Here is a 21,599-nt window from a genome sequence, read left to right as displayed (position 1 = left end):
AGAGAGCTAGGAAGCACTAAGTGGCACCCAGCACAACCATATGGTGCAAAGAACACCTGTGGTCCAAGTACCTTGACTACAGGGAAATGGGTGTGACAGCAATGTGCTAGCAAATGTAAATTATCCCAGTGTGGGACTGGGTTGTCCAAGGCTCACCGGGGCTGCCATCTTATGGGCATTTGTCGCAAACTTCCCAACCCACAGGTGCTCCCCCCCCTATGTACACACCGCGTCACACATCATCATGCTGTGTAGCTTCACAAACGTAGCGTTCTTTAACTTGGGGGTGGAGCACTAAGTTGCTGGCAGCAGGGTTCATGACTGGGTCCTACAAGAGTCAGGGCCGACTGAGTTTATCCTGATTTCCCGCCCGGCCCAGTCCGACCCTGAATAAGCCCAATTGTTTCCTTTATGAGGTCTCTATGGGGCTGATTTACTAAAACTCCCACATTTAATTTTTTTCTTTTTAAAAATTTGAATAAACTCATTTCCACAAATGTCTGATATTTACCGAAAAGTCTGTACAGGAAAAAGTTGCAGAAAAGTCATGAAACTCTGAATTTGACACACAAAAAAAACCAGTGTCAAAAATCCGAAAACCCATTTTGGAGTAAAGAAGAATCCTTCAGGGAAGAGAAGGGACACCTGCCATTGACTTCTACATGATCTCGGCAAGCTTTAGAATTGTCGGATTTGGATTTTATTGTCTCTCCCACAAGCCAGGGATATTTTACTGCACTTTTTGTAACTAAACACAACCTCAGACATATAGGATGGATAAACCAATTTATGTAGTTTGCCTTCGAAAAACAGAGGATGGCAGGGGCAGAAACAATAGGATATGTCCTTTCAGCTTCTGCATAGCATGGGGATCAGGTACAGTATAACAGAAAAAATAATTTCTTTTTATCTTAATTATATTCCCCACTTTGGGGGGCCACAGGCCATACTTTAGCAGCATGCACCCTTAGTAATAATCTAAGTTGTGAGACATTTTTACCATTTCACCTTTATATTAAATGCTTAATGTGCTCAAAACCTTTTAATTCCCAATATTTTGCTGGTTTCACACAAAATAAATGGCATGCACCCTTTTACCAAGAAATCCAGTTAAATATTTAAACTTAATTACATTTTTGAAGACTCAGGGCCACAAAAGTAACATCATGAACAGACCTAGGTATCATATCACAAAAACTCATTTAGAAGTGTCAAAGTACTTTATTATGCATAGCTTTGAGCAGAGGAAAGAACAGGAGATGTGAGGAGAAATTTAAAATATAGTATGTTAAGGTATTCAACAAATGATAGGAAGCATATTTCAAAAGGATAAAGTCAATGAGTCCCACAAAATAACCTTAGCAACTGTTATAGAAGGTTAATGAATAGAGAAAATGAATTAAAACACATGATTTATGCTGCACCTCTGTTCTCAATAGGAATTAACTGTGTTCTGCAAAATCAGGTTGAATAAATCTATTAAATTCATTTTTTATTATTTAGGTCTCTTTCTCCTTTCAGACATAGGGTATATAACAACTTTCTAATGCTCCTTTGTTTGCACAATTGTATTTCAGTATATAAACGAAAAAAACATAATCCTCTGTATTAAAGTAAACTGTACAGTAATGTAGATGAGGCTTTCTGTAAATTAGGACGGAACACTGCTGAGCACAATTTCTGACCAGTTCGATTTCCTAAAAGGTTCATGTTGTTGAAAAAAAACTGCTGTGTAAAATCCATTTGTGTTTCGTGCCAAGTTTCTAAATGCCAGATCATTTGTCCATACAGCAGCATTCGAGCACATATCACTTTCCAGTTTTTGGACAGAGTTAGGTGCATCAGCTGCCATAGAGTTGTTTTCAGAGCTAAACACTGTCCATCTGTAGCCGAAGAGGGCTGTTAGTGGCTTCTTGGCACAGGCAAAAATAATAGAATTGTCTGTGCACTTGCTATTTCACATAACCACCTGCATGTTTTGGACTGTTATTTTAACTCTTTCTCTTGTCTTTGAAACATGTTATTAAGACTATTATCATTTAAATGCATTGACAGTATTATAGCACTGTATACATATAAAGTAATTGATATACCCTTTAGATAAAATAGCCTGAGACAATTCATACAGCTAAAACTTTTTAGCTGTATGAAATCTCTCAGGCTATTTTATCTAAAGGGTATATCAATTACTATAAATCTGTTTTGGATGCACTAAACGTAAACAGTATGCAATGCAACAATGTCAAAACCCAGCATCCATCAGGCTTAACAGCTACCTGCCTAGCCATATCAACTAAATGTAAGTCCAAAACCCCCCACCATGGCTAAAATAATCAACAGAGTTGAAGGTAACAGAATGTTTGAGTTGGGCCACTATCCAAAATGCAACAAATCATTATTTTAACATCTGGTCCTCATGGGAGCTGCAAAGCCTAGCCACCACACCTTCCTGACGAACCTACACCCATGCAGACTGTAATCTTTTACTGAAGTATTCAACTGCTTCTATTTAGATCATTCGGCCCACTTGCATCCATGTTACTACTCCAAACTATTTACTCACAGTTTGTTTGAAGTTCATATTGTTCAGACAACATTGACAATAGATTTAGCTCAATGTTGTGCTCTTACCTTGTGATATCTGAAACACTGCCATATCATGTGCGCTGTTCTTATGCAATGTTTTAGATATTTGAAAATGTTAATAAACTAGATGTTACAAAAAAAAAAAAAAAAACAGCATCCAGCTCTAGTCCATTTTCTATACCATCACTTTGGCACATGATTAAGTGATGTTTGTGTTTAAAGTGTATATATAATAATGATACGGGCTCCATTTAGTTTGCTAGTTTAGTCACTCTACTGTTGCCAACTCATGAATATCCTTCCTAAAAACTGGGACTGAAAACTGTACCGCATACTCAGTGATCTTTTTTGACAAGAGAGCGCTAAGCTTTAGTAAACACTGCTTATAGTTGCAAAGTCTGTTATTCACATTAATCCCCTCCATTTCCCCCAAAACAATCCAGTTTAGTTTATAATTAGCATTCAGTCTGCAGTATTCTACCCAGCAACATAAAGCATGAAGCCTATAGCATTGCCCAATTTAGTATCATCAAAAATAGAAACATGATCCCTAAAATACTCCACTAACAACAATGCTCCAACTAGAAAATGTCCCATTTACAGTCTACAGATACATATAAAGTCTTTCCTACCAAGTATCTGTGTGGTACTTGTATCATATGATTTAGCAAAACATAGATGATAACAATTTGCAACTCCAATGTCTAGGTTTCTGTTCGCTCTCTGGTAGACAGCAATTGAATTTGTCTGGCACATTGTATTGCACATAAACCACTGCACGTACAATTTATTGTATTGGGAAATGTATTCCAGTATTTTTCCTCCCAAACTTTCAACCACAAGAAATGATGTGGAGTAAACTAGTTTCACACCTAGAATTTTCATAGAATACCAATATACTAAAGCTCTCCCACTTGGTTTTTACACACAGCCAAGGCAGATGCTGATCAGAACTATAAACCAGTCTGGCACTTACTGGGGCTCATCAAATGCTGATCAGTGTACCCTGCACTAAATAAATGAGCCTCAATATACGTTTGTGTGTAAATATATGTAACTTTATTTGTTAAATTATTTTAGTACCATGCAACATTATATAATGATATTGTTTAAATTTCTTACTGTATTGTTTTAATATTTCAGGGAATCTTTCCTAAATCCTTTATCCATATCAAAGATGTTACAGTTCAGAGGAAAAGGTACTTTTATTTATTATTGCTTTATTATTTTGCTACTGTATTGCTACATGGTGTCAAAGTATGTATCTCAGATCTTCCAATCATTATATTTATAGATGTTTTTTGAGACGCTGGGAACACTGGTGTAACTAGAAGTTAATGGAATCCGCAGAAAGGTGATTTTTAACAAACTGCACCTTCAGATTGCATATTTGTTGGGATAGACATTAAATCAACATTGTTGAATATATAAGTCAGGATTAGGAATCACCAAGGAGGAGAAATAGATGGGAGAATAGTTGTTAGCATATACATGAAAGAGACTAAGAGAATAAAGAGGTTGGGCGAGGAAAGGAGGAAAAATAGTTTGGAGAGTGGGTCTATAGTCTAAGGTTTTCTGGTGGGCCCCTTAGGTCCCAGTCCGACACTGTCTAGGGGGTCGTATTTAGGTCTGCTGCCTAAAGTAGACTGCATTTTTTTGTGCGTGAAACTGCTAATTCTGGATTTACAGTATGTTTAAATTACAATCAAATAACCTTGCTGGATATTTTTGAAGTGTGACTTGAAATGAAAGTAACCAAACTTACAAACTCCAGGGCCAGAGCTAGGGGTAGGCAGAAGTGATACATGTATAGAGTAAAGGGATATGAGCCAAGGGTGCCGAAAGAAGGGTTAGTAACTGGGCAGGTAACTTTTGCCTACCCCTGTTCAGCTTTTTTAATATTCCTCACTGCTTGTCAATATGCAATGGCTGCGATACGCTACCTACCATAGCGCATATGGTTGTGAAAGGGGGAGTGATCAAGGGTGGTGGTGTGCCCTGGGTGCTACCGATGATGAGCCTGGCAGTGCTTTGCAGATAGTACTCTGCAGGAATTAGGCCTAGAACCTCAGTGCTGCAAGGCAGCATTGTGACCCACTATATTTACAGCCAAGGGAAAATTGTGCTCACAACAATGCATGGACGGTGGGAACACATGATATAGAAAAATAATCCTTTGTACTCACCATCATTATGTGCAAAATTCCATGGAAGGATACAAATGGGTTGGAGGAACAGAAGGAAGCTAATTTTTGGAAGATTAACAGGTGCACAGAATGCAGCCAGAAATACTATCTGATGATTATAGAAGAATCCATCCTGTTACCTATTTAATTTTATGCCTCCTTCTCACCAGTTCTCCCTTGCATTTCTAATTGGTATCAATTCACCTCCATTTATGCACATAACAGCATCAATTATGTGTTATTTTGCAGCAGAGTTTTTCATGATAGCATTCAGCAAATATATTCAGTACACATGCTTGTTTTACACTGAATATGTACGCTGAAGTACATAATCCTAGCTGGATTTTCCCCCCTAATGATTAATGTATTGTTTTGCTTAAAAAGAACAATAACTGCATGGAGTTCTGGTGATTGATGGTACAAAGCATAGTTGTTTTTTTATGGCATGAATATAGAGTTGTTTTTCTTGCTATCTGTACAATCATATTCCTATATCTTAAATTATTGAAGTGCCAAATTTCAACCTGAGCTTATTATAAGATCTAATCAAAGGACTATTTGTAAAATATAAATTTATTATGCCTAATAAAAAGAGATTTTTAATTTTGAAATTTTGAAAGCGTGCATTTTACATAAACTAATTAGCCAATAAATGGCCTTATATAACTATAAAAAATGACCATTTTTGTAAGCTGCAGACTCTGTCTGTCAGCAGCTTTTATAGACCTGTGTATGGCCACCTTTACTTGTACTAATAAATCGTCAGCTTTATTACCACAAACTTCCAAACTTCTTCCCCAATAGCAGATGCCCTATATAAAAAAGGTTTAATAACCCATAGCAATAGCAGATAGCATTTACTGGTTAGCTATTAGACAACACAAATTTGATTGGTTGCTGTTGGTTATTAGGCCTAGCAGGCAAATTCATAGAGGCATTCACATTATTGGTCTCATAGGGTGATTATAGAAAAAAAGATGGGAACACTCCTATGGGGGTCCTATCTATTTAACTCTAGAAAATTTCTTCTGTTTGTCTTTATCTCTTTGTCTTATGGCAGATTTTTTTTCTAGTTTGAGAAGTAGCTTATTGGATGATTTAATTAGAACTTTTATTTACATGAAAATATTTTTTTATGAGAGAGAGAAAAATATGAGGGTATAAAAGGTGAAGTATAAAAAGCCCAATTGGAACAGTTATAATAAAAACCATATAAACATTTTAGTGCTTAGTTAGTGAGAAAAAAAAGTTTGTTAGTTGGTAATGTTTGTTTGAAACCATTTGATACAAGGACTTAGCTTTACTGAAGCCTAAAACCTAAGTGATTATTTTTTTTCTTTAGAAACATGGAGAACATTGTGCCTGCTGAAATTCCACTGGTGCGAGAAGTTACAACCACATTACGGGAATGGGGAAACATATGGAAACAACTTTATGCGGTAAGGAGCAAGAATATTACTTAGCGCTAGTGAATTAGTATGGGCATGGGGGTAGGGGTTCTCTAAATATGTAGTTTTGCAAACTTGTCTTATTTTTAGATTGTTTTATCTGGGATTGTTAACCATACAACACAGTTTAACGAGGGAGTTCTTGGCAGATGTTGCACTGAAAATATACTTTTATGAAAGAAAATGATTAAATTGTGAATGAATTATAGTATATGGCTTAGCTGTATATATTTTGAGCAGAAACCTTAATTAGCCTGAGGATAACTATGGGATAATTAATGGGAACACATATGGACAGCCTAGTGGCACACTGGTTAGTATCGCAGGGCTCATAGGTCTGATTCCAGCCAGTGCAGTGCAAGACGTTTGCTTTCCTACGTTTTCATGGATTTCGTCAGGGTACTCCAAAAACTTACAGGCACGTTAAATCTCCTAAAAAAGCTCATTGTGTGTGTGTATTTGATAGCAACTTTAGATTGTAACCTCCACTGGGGCAGTGAATGATGTATAATCTCTGCGAAGAGCTGCAGAATACGTTGGTGGAATGACAAACCCAAAGATTGTCAAACCCAAGCCTGAAGAGAAACTATAATACCAAGATCCAGCTGAGGCAGGTGGAGCATTATCCCTGCGGGGAAAGAGCACTGGCAATTTTATTTCTGGTATAGTCAAGAATAACATTAACATTTGATACATCAGAATGCACAAGAGTTAAAGTGGTTATTTAATACAGAAGCATTTCCCCCCTATTTTTCTAAACTTTCTTTGTTTTTTTCTTGCCAAGTGCCATGTTGATTAGTTAGTATATTAAGCTTATTTCCTAATAACCAGCTGAGTTACCCAGGCTCAGAAGGAACTGACTCAATAGTTAAATTGTAAATAGAGTCAAGTGTTAGTCTTAAAGGGCTGCTGCACCACTTTCCATGTAGTTATGAACTCTATTTTCTTTTTTCTTATCTTCTGGTTTCTGCCAAGCTCTGGGGCAAAGCACACGTACCCTGCACCATCCCATATAAAAGATGAAGTTCAGCAGAATCCCCAGAATGCAAATGGTGGAGAAATGGGAGGGTGGATGTAACACAGGCTGCACAGACCTGTTTAATATATTCTGTATAATTTACAGCTAGCAACAGGTATTTAAAGGAACAGGACACACTTTTCAACATGAGCCCAATGAATAGGGCTTGTGATGAACATACATTTGCCTATTGTTTGAATTCAGAAATATCTATAGTTACACTTTCACTTTAGCACTTCCTGTCACTTCCTGGTTCTGGCGAGTGGAGGGGAAGCTGATAAAACTAATTACCGGTCCAGATAAGGAGCTCTGGGAGGGGGTTGTTCAATTTATATTAGTACTTTATAATGTATGTATGTATATCTTTATATAGTGCTACTTATGTATGCAACGCTGTACAGCAGGTAAATAATTTAATACAACTGGAAGTTATTACAATAATAGATAAATACAAAATATAATAATAAACAAAAATAGGTATGGGTGCATAAAAGAGCAAGAGGATGAAGGTACCTGCCCCATAGAGCTTACAATCTAAATGGGAGGGTACTTACAGGCACAAATAGGAGGGTAATTAGTGCTGCCAGTTACAGTGGGTGACACTGCAATATAAGTGCAAGTCCCCAGATCAGGTGCTGTGCATGCGCAAGAAGGTTCGTATCAGAGGAGAGACCTGAAGAGTCTACCCTGCCATCTACCCTGCATTTTAAGCTAGCGGTTAGTGATAGGGACAGAGTGTAAACTTAAAGACTATGGGGTATATTAATCAAACTGTGTAAAAAGTGGAGTGAAGCATAACCGGTGATGTTGCCCAGGGCAACCAATCAGCAATTAGTTTTTAACAGATAGAAAACCAAAGCAGAGCATCTGATTGGCTGCTATGAGCAACATCACCAGTAATGTTTTACTCCACTTTTTACACAGCATGATAAATATACCCCATATGTGATATGGGAGAGGTGAGGGGGGTCTAGGCAATGATAGTTAACAGTGCTTTTTGCGCCCAGGGGTATAGTTCTCCTTTAAACTGCTTCATATGCCCACAAGCATATGGTGTCATAGGCTCAACATACATTTGCAAATGCAGATGAGATAAGCAATAATTACTTTAGAGTTAAACAACTGCTGTATATATCATCAATAACTATAACATTTCCCTTCAGAACACAGTGTTGGGCCCCCAGCGCAGCCCCCACAACCCCTGCAGGGGCCCCTGCTGCAGCCCCCACAACCCCCTCCCCCGAACTTACCTTTAGTGTGTCAGTGGGGGAGCCCTGGTGGGAATCAGGTCTGGGCTGGCAGGGGGTCCACCGGGTTTTTTCCCGGTACCTCGCCGGCCCAGTCTGACCCTGTCAGAACAGATATTATAATGTATTATTAATGTGTTCATGTATTAAACGTATGTACTATTTATTGCATGTTACCTACTGCCTTCATCTGGTTTTACTCATTTTCTAACATTTCACCATTTCACCTATTCAATGGACTTTGATTCAAATTAAATGTAACTTAGTCAAAGTGTTTAGGTTTACAGGCAATGCTTTAGTCAGGAACAAGTTAATTAAAAATTTCCAGCCGAGCCATAATTTGCAAAAAGCTGACAGATTAGCTGCAGAGAAATGTGCTCACATTCTTAGAACAGTTCTGTAACTGGGAACATTGAGACACAGTGGAACTCAATATCTGTAATTAATGAAATAGTGATTCTGTGGGCCTCTTAGTTATGTGCCGCTGAATAGTGATTTGCTCTGTGTAGTTTGGAAAGTGCATGGCTGGTAGCAGCAATTTTCTGGCTTGGAAAAAAGGGTTCCGTTTGTAGGTTTTTCACAAAAACATAAATTCAGCATTTCAAAATTTTGTTCTGAGTATTTTGAGTCGACAAAGTTTGCTTGTTAGTTCTGCTGATTTATAGCTGGAATTGAGACAGGTGCTGTCCTGTTTGGAAGACGCATTTTCACTGCAGCCATTCATCCTCTTGTATTTTTCTAACATAATTTAGGGTGTTGCGATCTTGGTAATGAAATGTCGCAATACTATCTTCTCAGATTTACAGGTCACTTACCATTGCACAGCTTTCTCAATGCTGTAAATAAAAAAAAAAAAAAGAAGGAAGCCTTTTTATTTCTAACAAAATGTTTACTAACGCCAGTAATTAAAGTTGGCAGTTAGTTGATCTAAATTATTTAAAACAAAAATGCCCTATTTTGCATAGTAAAATAAAATGTTTTTGCATTGTTGATTAAATGTAATTTAATACAAATAAAGATATTGTCCAAAATACATGATTCCCGCAGTTAATTTTGTACCATAATGTAGTACAAAGATCATTTGCCATCCAAAGTAGAAAAACTGGATGAAATAAACTGAATTATTCCCACACTACTATATCACTAAAATCTAAGTTCTGATTGGTCTCCAAGGTTTACTCAACTAAGATGAACTTCAATTTAATGCATAAAAACCTCATACAGGTATTGGATCTGTAATCTGGAAACCCGTTATCCAGAAGGCTCTGAATTACGGGAAGGCCATATCCCCTGGATTACATTTTAATCAAATAATTAAAATTTTTAAAGGAGAAGGAAAGGTAAAAACTAAGTAAGCTATATTAGAAAGGTCTATGTAAATACAGCCATAAGCACTCACAGAAATGCTGCACTGAGTCAAAAGAAACAGGATTTCTTGTCTCCTTTGTTTTGTAAACATGTTCTTCGGCTCTCAGAAAAATCCTTCATTCCCGGGGCTAGAGTCTGCACAGCTCTCTCCTCTCTCCCTTCTCCCCTCCCTTAAGAATTCATAAAACTCACTCCCCCCTCCCTTAGGAATGTTTAATGTAAGCTACCAGCCTCTAGAGATGCAGCAGGAGGCTATGAAGACCAAGCTAAAATGGCAGCTGCTATCTTAAACAAACAATGAAAGTTTCTAGGGCTCTTTATTCAGGTATGTTAATGGTTTCTGCAGAATAAATATATCGTTCTAGGTGGCACTAATGTGGCAAATCTATTGGCAGTAAAATGCCAAAATGACTTTCCTTCTCCTTTAAAACTGGATTCTTTTTCTCTGAAATAATAAAACATTACTTTGTATTTGATCCCAACTAAGATATAACTAATCCTTATTTGAGGCAAAGCAATCATATTGGGTTTAATTAATGTTTAATGATTTTTTAGTAGACTTAAGATATAGAGAACCAAATTACAGAAAAACCCAGAAAGCTTGATGTCCCGAGCATTCTGGATAATAGGTCCTATACTTCTACGTCCTAATGGTGTAGTAGGACTACTAGAAGGTCCCATTTCAAACTTTTTACCAGGAAACATAAAAATCTGATATGTGAGTTAAATTGTGAAAAAACTCTATTTCTTAAAAACCAGAAAAAAAACAACTCAGATGCACTGAAAGCAATGCTTCATATTTCAAATTAATTGAGAAAACTCAAATTGAAAAATAGCCTTCATTTTGGAAACACAAATGCCATTGACTTGATCATTGTGAATGCATAACTACACAGAGATGTACGGTAAGGAGATAAAGTCATCTCAGCAGGAGGAGAATACTATACAGTAAAACCTTAAAGTGATACTAACACTAAAAACTACTCTGCAAAATATTAATGTACATTAAAAGTTCCCTGTAGGTCATGTTGATTGTTTCTTACTGAAACTGCTTTTGTAAGTAATTGCTACTTGAAGTTCCTAACCATGACTGTTTTGCCAACCTCACTGTCCCTTCTCAGCCTGTCAGTTATAGCTTCTAATGCTAATGGACTCCTGCTGCACAAATATGGCAGCCCCCTCATAGAGGAACATGGAGGATCAGATAGGTAATGTTAAAGCATCGGGCAAATACTTTTATAGCAAAATTGTATATAGCATGTGAAGAAAATGTTATAAGAGTTGTAAAAGAAAGGTTTAATTTCTGGTGTCAGTATCTCTTTAAGAATATTGCTGTGGATAGGTAAGATTTGCCTCTAGAGCTTGTAATTGAAAGCATCCCATTATTTATATGCAATTCAGTTATAACCTATTCAATCCCTATAGTGGGGTTAGAAACTTTCAGCACTTGAATACTCCAGTTTCTGTTTTCATCCACCAATTTTGTTTTCTTCTCAAACGATACGCTAAAATCTCATCACAGGAAAATATTTCAAACAACACAAATGAATCAGAAACAATGTTTTTCTGACTTCTTTTTGGCTATGTCCATACAAATGAACTACATGGGCAAAGCTGCGCTCACACAGGGGAGTGAGAGTAAATACTAAATTACTCATTTTATTTACACAAAATCCCCAACAATTTATTGTGTGCACTGTGTTTAAAATGTGTGTCCCTGCACACAAGAAAATGGCTTTGAGGGAACATTGATCAGAAGGAATAATAGAAAATGTAAGTACATGGTGACTTCCACTGAATAGTCGTATCACAATAAATTTTAAAGCATATTTCATACCAGAAGTTAAAGAGCCAATGTAGAAGTGAAAGATCTTTAGCTTTTTCTATACTACTTACTTAAAGAAAATTAAACCTTAAAACTAATATGGGTAGAAATGCCATATTTTATATACTGAATTTACTGCACCAGCCTAAAGTTTCAGCATTTCTAACAGTAATGTTCCAGGCCTTCAAAGTTGTCACAGGAGCTCCCCATCTTGGGTTTTACTAGGTGGGTCAGTGACACTGCACATGCTCAGTGAGCTCTGGGCAGCTGTGCTCCTTGCACATCCGTATAGCTGTGCTCAGCGCTGTTCAGTCTTTCCTGCCTTCCATTCTGAATTGAACGCTGGAACTACTGCTACCTCCAGACTGGGTGGTAGCCCAAGGTTCCCTTAGCGGCCTAGTTTAGCTGCGCTGAAAGAATAGGGTGCACAAGTAATTCATGCATCAAAGATTTCAAATGACAAATTTTTGGGGACAAAAATGCTGCATTGTGGCAAAAAATACATGGCAATTGCGCTGGAAAATGCTCGTGTGGATGTAAATGAGCCCCAATGTGCAGCATTTGTACCCTGCTTTGTTCAGCTTTAATCCAACATTAGTATTTTATTTATTAATGATTTTGCTAAGTATTCTATATGAAATATATCATGCATACAAAGACATAAGCTGTAAATGCAATAAGAAGCTCACTGTTTTTACAAGAATCAGAGAACGTATGCAAATGATACTTCCTTCACAACAATGATTTTTTCTCCCAGCAAGAAATTTGAAGTAAAAAACAGAATTGCCTTATTATAGAGCTTGTAAAAGCTTCCAACATTGCCAGATAGCATGTTTTTTTCTGTATTTAACTTATTGAGATACTGTTAATTAAAAAGGCCAGGCTTCTATTTTTCATTATAACTTTTCATTGCAATATAAATATAATACAGGTATGGGACCCATTATCCAGAATTCTCGGGACCTAGGATATTCTGGATAAGGGGTCTTTCCATAATTTGGATCTCCTACCTCTACTAAAAAAATAATTTAAACAGTAATTCATTCCAATAGGATTGTTTTGCCCCCAATAAGGGGTAATTATATCTTAGTTGGGATAAAGTACAAGGTACTGTTTTATTATTACAGAGAAAAAGGAAATCATTTTTAAAAATTAGAATTATTTGCTTATAATGGAGTCTATGGGAGATGGCCTTTCAGTAATTCAGAACTTTCTGGATAATGGGTTTCCGGATAAGGGGTCTGATACCTGTACTTATAGAATTCCGAGACTGGGGACTGTTATACTGTACAAGATACCACTTGGGATAAAATGATATAGCATAATTGCTAGGTGCAACCTCTTCTTTAAGGAATAAAGATATTACACAGATCATTTTATTATGCTCTATTCATTTCTAAGGGCTTCTTTTAGCAGTCTGTAGCATTGGAATGGCACTATCAAGTTAAGATGTTACAAGGCATCTGTGATTTTTCTTTGTTACAGTCAGGCAAAACAGAAAAGTTCAAGCAAGTACAGTCCATGATGTACGACTTGATGGAATGGCGATCACAACTCCTGTCTGGTACCTTGCCAAAAGATGAGTTAAAAGAGCTGAAACAGAAAGTCACATCAAAAATTGATTATGGCAACAAGTATGGTATATTCTTTACTCTCTATGTGCCAGTAGCCAGCATTAATACATTCAAAGGCTCTTTGATATTCTACAAGCTGTGCGTATGATCAAGGAACTCCTTAAAGGGATTCTGTCATGGGAAAACATGTTTTTTTTTTTACAAAATGCATCAGTTAATAGTGCTTCTCCTGCAGAATCATGTATTGAAATATATTTTTCAAAAGAGCAAACAGATTTTTTTTATATTAAATTTGAAATGTGACATGGGGCTAGCTATATTCTTAGTTTTCCAAATCCCCTCAGCCATGTCACTTTTGCTCTGCTAAACTTCAGTCATTCTTTAGCTACTAAGTAGCAACTACTTATCATGACTACAAAACACCAGAAAATACCTTGCCATTGACAATACTGAGAATTGCCTCTGCTAAGGGTAAGGCCCCACGAGACAGATTGTCAGCCTGTGTACAAGTGTGGTTGAAAAATCAAATTGTGCCTGCACCCGAAAGCATTGAACCTGACTGGGTGCAGGCACATACAGCCAATATCTGCTAGTAAATGCCAAGTCTTGCGTTTGTTGGCAGATATTGGCTGAGTGTGCCGGCACAATTAGAAGGTGTGTGTGCAGACAGATTATCAGCCTGCATTTATAAATACCAATAGAGACAATTATCAGTAAATGATCAGCATTGTCTATTTTTGTAGTCGTGACAAGTAGCTGCTACTAGTAGCTCTGTGTGTCTTCACCCTTAAGGTGGCCATACACACTAAGATCTGCTCGCTTGGCGATATCGGGCTTATTCCGTCATTTGGCCCTGGAGCCAAACAATCAAATTAGAATGACGGATATAGGCGTCCATCGGTTTGGGAAATGTATCAACGAGCCGATGTGGTCCGATCCGACTATTTTTCAAACCTGCCCGATGGATATCTGGCCAATTTTAGGCCAGATGTCGGTTGGGCAAGCCTGTCGTTAGTGCCCATACACGGGCCGATAAGCTACCGAATCGGTCACTCAGTAGTAAAACATCCAAGTCTCACAGTGCAGTGCTGGCATTTTCTGAAAGCTCAGAATCAGGCACAATGAGATGACGCCTACACACCAATATTACAGCTAAAAAAATCCATTTGTTGGTTCAAGAATAACATGTCTAAAGGTAGAAGGAATCATTTGCAATGTAGACAGTGTAACATAGTAATAAAAACTACACCATAAAGACAAAATCTCTTTAATCACTTCTACAGTAGTTTCAATATAGGCCACTGTAGAGTATCTACTATGCAATTGTTGGAGTGTTTGTGTGTCTCTATTTATAATAGATAAATTAAGCTCATATCATTGATATAAATAATGAAGATTAATAACACCTTGGTACCTTGCATGTGTTTATAATCTCTACTATGTCAGCAGATTGCATCCCAGTTTAGTAAACACCATTTTAAAAGGCAGAATATTATTTGCTTTATGTCTGATTTTACCTATAAGATAGGATTCATAGTCTTTGGAAAATCTGAGCCTGCAGGCATTGTCCAAGCATGTATTAATAATGGTATACTAACAGAGATAATATATGTTAGCTCTTATACATATTATGTTTTATACATATTTTTCTATTATAAACAGCTTGTGTGAGCAGCCTGGTTAAACAAGGTTCTAATCTATGTATATATAACACAGACATTAGTCTTATGCAGAATAACTGCTCTGCTCATGTATGTGTTGGAATAATTCTGGGTCTAACAGAAATATTGACTTTCTTTGTACATTTCAGTTACATCTGCCTGTAGTCATTAGCAGATTCTTTTTTTTTCAGAATATGTTTATGTTTTTAAGTATTCATGGACTTCTAGGACAGTCATGCATTTTCTTTGTGATATTTGTAGGATTCTTGAACTTGATCTAATTGTAAGAGATGAGGATGGAAACATTTTAGATCCGGATAAAACGAGTGTGATCAGTTTGTTTCATGCACACAATGAAGCCACAGAGAAAATAACAGAGCGTATAAAGGAAGAAATGGTAATTTGCAATCTTGAATTTGCTATTATAACTGCATATGCTTAACGGTGATTTACTATAACACTAGTAATATTATTTTGGTTTTTTTTTAATGAATTATGCATTGTATTCTAAGGCTTTACTGCCTGGAATCCAAACTGTTATCTGGTTGCTAAGATTCAATTACCCTAGCACACAGGCAGCAGTTCAGATGTAAGAATGAATGCTGAATAGTAGAGACCTTGAATTGAAAGATTCTCACAATCAGAGACCCAAACAGCCACGTCTGCAATAGAGAGATATCCACTTTACACAGTCAGAGACCCAAGCAACCAGATCTAGAATAGAAACATACTTACTTCTTACATTCAGTGATCCCAGCAATAAGATCTTAAACAGATAGATAGTGTGCTCCTTGCAGGCAGTGACCCTGGAAACCAGACAACATTTTGCGTTTCAGGCTGGTATGAAGCAAAATATGAAGATGAATAGTGCACAATGAAAATGAAATCCAGTCTATAACATACAAAAACGTTATTTTAAAGGTCACTTTTAAGTCACCGGTACAATTTCCATATGATATCAGAGAACAGGCTTAAAGAGTCAAGATTAATGAATGGCTTTTAAGGCTGTAGCTGTTGATGGTCGCAGTTCTTGAAATCAGCATTTATCCGAACCGCGCCTAGCAGCCATACTAGCTGAATGTGTGGAGTAAGGACCTAGTAGGAAGGATGCACCATGCAGCAAAATAAGAACAATAAGAAAGATTGAAACAAGGAATTTAGTCTGTAGCAGGCTGAATTGTAATTAACAACATCTGGAATTAAGTTACCAAATGAAAAAAAGAACCAGAATATGAATAATGGTTGAATTCATATGAGTAAAACAAATAAAGAATCAGAAAACTACCCAAAAAGGAAATTACCAAATGGACAAAAGCAGAGACTTGGGCACCATATTCTTGTCTAGAAAAAAAGCCAAAACTTAATCAAGTAGTAGTGCAATAGGAACACAGAACCTTTTGCTTATTTCAAGAAGTCAAAATAATACACAATTCTTGTGGATTATAATAACTACTCCAGCTTACAGATTTATTTAAATACAGCCTATAGTTTGCAGCCTAACATTTGTATTATATAATATCATGAAATGATGATTATTTACTAATCCACTGCTGTGAAATACACAAAGGCAATGTAAGAATAATCTATACTGTAATTTGCTTTATTTGCTATGTTTCAGTTTCAGTTTGTGATATATATTATTTCATTCCAAGGCTCAGAATGAATACACGCTACATGGCCGGATAACCTCCTCTCCTACACACGGCCTATATGTTTTTGTGCGGAACTTTGTGTGCAGAATCGGGGAAGACGCCGAACTATTTATGTCTTTATATGATCCACTGAAACAAACAATCATAAGGTAGGACTATTTAAATAGTCATGGCAATATTATCTGCAGTTGAGTCTTCAAAGCCAAAGACAAAATGGTCTATGCATATCTAAATAAAGTGCTATAGTATATTATGTAATTTTGTCTGGAATGGATGATTCTTCACTGGTTGTGCATGCGATATGCATTCTATTCTTCCAAAAAGCATTTTTATAACAAGTATAAAGTTTAAAGCTACAAAAGTTCTTCCCAACACAAAATAGTCTGTTAAAAACAAAAATCTAAATGGCCTTGCCCATAAGCCTTTTGGCTGAAAGAACTACAGAAGGATGGGTATAATTGGAGACAAGGAACAAGTGTAAAGATTATAAGTGCTCCGCAGTTGTGGGCAGCTAACACATCATTAAATTGCTGAAGACACTTCTCAGCGTTTAATGCTTCTGAGGCAGCACATTGAAAGGCAGGTAAAATATTTCAAAAGTATCTGCCTGAAGTTATCCTGACAGGTATAACAAGAAACATTCAAAACAAGGTAGGTGAAGGAACGATCAAAAGAGATGATGAAAATATCCTACAGGTGCTCGCTGATATGTAACAGGGCACAGGCAGAAATAGCTAAAGATCAGATGCATCACAGAGATACATTTAACTACTGGAACTTGTATTATTTTATATCTGGCAGAATGCATTTCCTTCTATTTCCATTAACACATTCCAGTTCAGTTGATGGGATTTACTAGCTGTTTTTAACTTTAAGCACAATATAAAGAGTAATATTTTGAGACAATTTCCAATTGATCTTCATTATTTTTTATTATTTGGTTTTTTTAATTATTTCACTTTTTGTTTAACAACTGTCCAGACTGGAAGTTCAGTAGTTAAGGTGACATACAAGTACCAATAAGGATCGTTCCTGCAACCACTGGTTGCTGAAAAGATTGTTTGTTCCCTCCACTGACAATCAAGAATGAATCATCAGATATGGAAATAGAAACAATAGAGATTCTACCTTCACCTGACAATTCAGCCCTAAACACAGATTTTGCTTGGGTGCCTTTCATGGTGCCCAATCAAGATCTTTTGACTCGTCTGATCAAAGAGATAATCAATATCAGAAGCTTTTGCGATATCAGTCGGCATGTCAATCCGCCATACACGCACCAAATATTGTAAGAAACTAGGTTTTGTATGATACTATCAGGGCGTATATGGCCAGCTTTAACCAGGGAGCGGTTTGAATGGGACACTGGTATAGAAGAGATCCTTCATGCAAAATGACAATAACAGTGCAATTTTAGCCGCAGTGACCCCCAGTGACCCCCATTTGAAACCTGTGAAGAATCAAAAGAAGGCACATCATTTAAAAACTATAAAAAAAAAAATAATGAGGACCAGTTGAAAAGTTGCTTAGACCTGGCCATTCTATAACTCACTAAGGGGCATATTTATTACTGTGTGCAAGCCAACATCACCAGTGATGTTGCCCATAGCAACCAATAAGCAATTGCAATTTACCAGTCACCTACAAGTTACAACCCCCCCCCCCCCAAATATCTGGTTGGTTGCTATGGGCAACTTTGGCTTAAACACTATAATAAATATGCCCCTCAAAGTTAACTTAAAGGTTAACTACTGTCAGTGCTTTTCCCCCAAGGGTTTCTTGGAAAGGGAATAAAGACACTACAGAAAGGCTCCTAAAATGAGAACAGAAAAGTAGGGAACATATGATAACTGCAACTAAAAACTGAATCAGTAACCATTTTATTAGAAGATAAAAAAGCAAAGTATAAGGAAATAATCATACAGCAATGGCCAGTAGTGCCATTGCCCTCTAAAAGTTTTGGAGGATCCATCCATCTAATTCTGCTAAGTTACGATCTACTGATATGTGAACCTTTGTCCATCATCCTATTGGTGGATTATATTCATCCTATTGGTGGACTGTCACAGGCCCTTGGAACTAATGGAATTGAGGATAGGAATAGAAAAACCCCCACTGGTCGGTCTCTTTTTTAAGTTAATATTTCCATTATTCAAATAAAAAACTTAGCTTAGCGGCACATTGACTGCATTGCTGAAGGGGTTGTTATGCTTTTGCTATGATGTGGAGAACAATAAATGTAGGTCTTCATTTTCTATTATTTGTGGCTTTTGAATTAGTTAGCTTGTGTTCAGTAGCTCGCCAATATAGTATTTTCACCAATATAGTATGTCAGCAGCTTTCTGGTTGCTGGGATCCAAATTATCTTAGAAACCAGGCAGTGGTTTGAATGAGAAACTGGAATATGAATAGGAAATATCCTGGCTAAAAAGACAAGTAATAAAAAGTAACAATACAAATAATATTATAGCCTCACAGAGCAATAGTTTTACAGCTGTGGGGCAGTGACTCCTGTTTGAAAGCTGGAATGAAGCAGAAGAGAAACACTATAAAAAATTAAAACCAATTGCTAATAATTGGCCATTCTATAACATACTAAAAGTAAACTTAAAGTTGACCTACTAGAGCATCAGTAAAGGTGTACAGGTATGGAATCCCTTATCCGGAAACCCGTTATCCAGAAAGTTCCGAATTATGGGAAGTCCATCTCCCATAGACTCCATTATAAGCAAATAATTCTAATTTTTAAAACTGATTTCCCTTTTCTCTGTAATAATAAAACAGTACCTTGTACTTGATCCCAACTAAGATATAATTAATTCTTATTGGAGGCAAAACAATCCTAATGGGTTTATTGAATATTTAAATGATTTTTAGTAGACTTAAGTTATGGAGATCCAAATTACGGAAAGATCCCTTATCCGGAATACCCCAGGTCCAGAGAATTCTGGATAACAGATCCCATACCTGTATTTGTATAGTAGGAAGTAGTGATTGCAGTTGGCCCACTCCTCGGTATATACAGTATATACACATTTGTATTTTAGCCTACAAGCATTTTGTTCTTAACATTTTTTCGCTTTATGTTGGGTGTTACAGCATAACATAAAATAAAATTAAACCGAGAATAAGAAGTGGCAGTTTAGACCCATTAGCAGAGAAAATGCATTGTCTTATTGAGTATCCTTAGAGTTTGTTTAGGAGTGCAATATCTTTAGTGAAGTAAGAACTAAGGCAGCAGATTTAATGGCACTCTAATGAATAAAGTGTCATGCTTGATTTGTTTAAGTAAGTAAAGGTGGTTTCCAAACCCTTGTAGCAAAAACACTCAGACTTGGTACATTTTTTCTTCTAACTAGTGACATAGAAAATGTAGAAAAGGCATGATTTCAGCATGATTGCCATAATAGCCAAATCAAACCCCAAGGTAATAAGAGAAGCAGAATTGCTGACTTAAATAACTGCAAGTCTGCTAATGTAGACAAAATGTAGATATTAATGGATTTTTTTTCCCACATAAGGGTTTATGACTGAAATTCATCACCTTGACTGTCTCATAAGGTTTTGAAAGTGAAGCACCGTATAAAGAAAAAGGATTTGTGCGGAAAATTATGAACTTAAAACCATGCATGCTTTGATATTTGCCAGTAAATCAAATAGGACTCTCCAGAAGTTGTTTGTCTATCAGATGGAAAGTTGAATACAGTAGAATAGCAAAAGGTATAAAATAATATAATTTTGTTTGAAAAACAATTGGCGCAGGAGCTAGGAAGACTCTAAAGGGAGGGTATATCACTTCTAGAATGCTCTGTTCTCTGGGGAGAATAACAAGGGATGTGTTCACTGAGGCTTGGAAAACTAATATATGTTGGTATTGATGTGTCATCACCTTTAAAAAAGCTCCTCGGAAGAGCAGTATGTGAGGAATAAGCCTAAGGCAGCTAGCCTAGAAATGTTTTTGGCTAATTGGTGCTCTCGTTTGAATAGGTAGCAGCTAATTTACTCATTATATTAAACCACCTTTCTGGCTCACTCAGGTTAAAGAGATTGAGTAATGCTGCTGAGAAGAATCAGTTGGAAATTGTGTGCTTTTTCAACAAATGTTACTATGTACTGTTTGTTTTAAGTAAACATTTTGCTTAATTTGGTCACTCAAGTGTTTATTTATTTTTTTTTTGCTAAGCCCAATAACTGCTGAACAAGCTCCAACCAGATACAGTAATTTTCGAAGTCTGCCTCTGTATGGGTACTTATATTTGAACATTTGGAGTAATGTAACAAGAGGCTAATATAAGAGTTTTCTAGTGCAGCATTGCTCTTTGGGTTAAGTCTCATCTCTCACGCTTGCCATGTTTTGCAAAATTACGGGTGTATGGAGAATGCTCAAGTCGATTTTATACTGGTATCAGACAAATATGTATCTCTTTCTTTGGGTATAATCCGATTCCCCTGCAAACCATGTATAAGCTAATTGAGGGTTCTTTTAGCTAGGTATGGACTGTTTTGTCTGACTTTATTTTGATATAATTAAATCCTTTTTATATTTTTAACAGCGAGAATTATTTGGTGAGGTGGGGAAGCAAAGGTTTTCCAAAGGAGATTGACATGCTGAACAATCTGAAGGTTGTTTTCACTGTAAGTAGTTTCCATTTTGAACCTTTAAATTAGTGGAGGATTTGTGTAGCTGAGTCAAATATCTCAAAACTGTTACCTCATTGGTTATCTACACTGGTAAATAGCTTGGTCCAGGCAGGACTAAAGCAATAAGTAAGTGTGGGACAACTGATTTATGATGAGCCTAACTGACAATTAAGTGCTGATATTATGAGAATGTGTTGCAAACTGAATTTTAGTATGTTGCCTTTATCCAGAGCTGTCTACAGAATTGTTTTTAAATGAGGAGTCATTAACAAGTCAATGCTGAGAATTAATGGAAAAAGTCGACTATGGACTTGGAATGTACCTGATGTTGCAGTTGTTACAAATAAGAAATTAGCCTATGTTCTCCAAAGCATTCAGAATGTGTTTAAAAGG

General features: G+C 36.6%; 1 protein-coding gene across 1 annotated transcript in view; it reads left to right on the top strand.

Moving 5' to 3' along the window:
- The window catches only part of dock2 (dedicator of cytokinesis 2), a 350,017-nt gene that overhangs the window by 25,733 nt on the left and 302,685 nt on the right, over positions 1-21,599 (top strand). Inside the window, exons 4-9 of the mRNA XM_031898788.1 lie at positions 3,730-3,785; positions 6,115-6,211; positions 13,164-13,312; positions 15,175-15,310; positions 16,566-16,714; positions 21,119-21,200. Coding sequence (XP_031754648.1) covers positions 3,730-3,785; positions 6,115-6,211; positions 13,164-13,312; positions 15,175-15,310; positions 16,566-16,714; positions 21,119-21,200 — 669 coding nt within the window. The remainder of the gene's footprint in view (positions 1-3,729; positions 3,786-6,114; positions 6,212-13,163; positions 13,313-15,174; positions 15,311-16,565; positions 16,715-21,118; positions 21,201-21,599) is intronic.

Source organism: Xenopus tropicalis, chromosome 3 (genome assembly GCF_000004195.4).
Source record: "Xenopus tropicalis strain Nigerian chromosome 3, UCB_Xtro_10.0, whole genome shotgun sequence".
NCBI lineage: Eukaryota > Metazoa > Chordata > Amphibia > Anura > Pipidae > Xenopus > Xenopus tropicalis.
The sequence above is the reverse complement of the archived record's forward strand: the minus strand, read 5'-3'. Positions and strand labels throughout refer to the sequence as shown.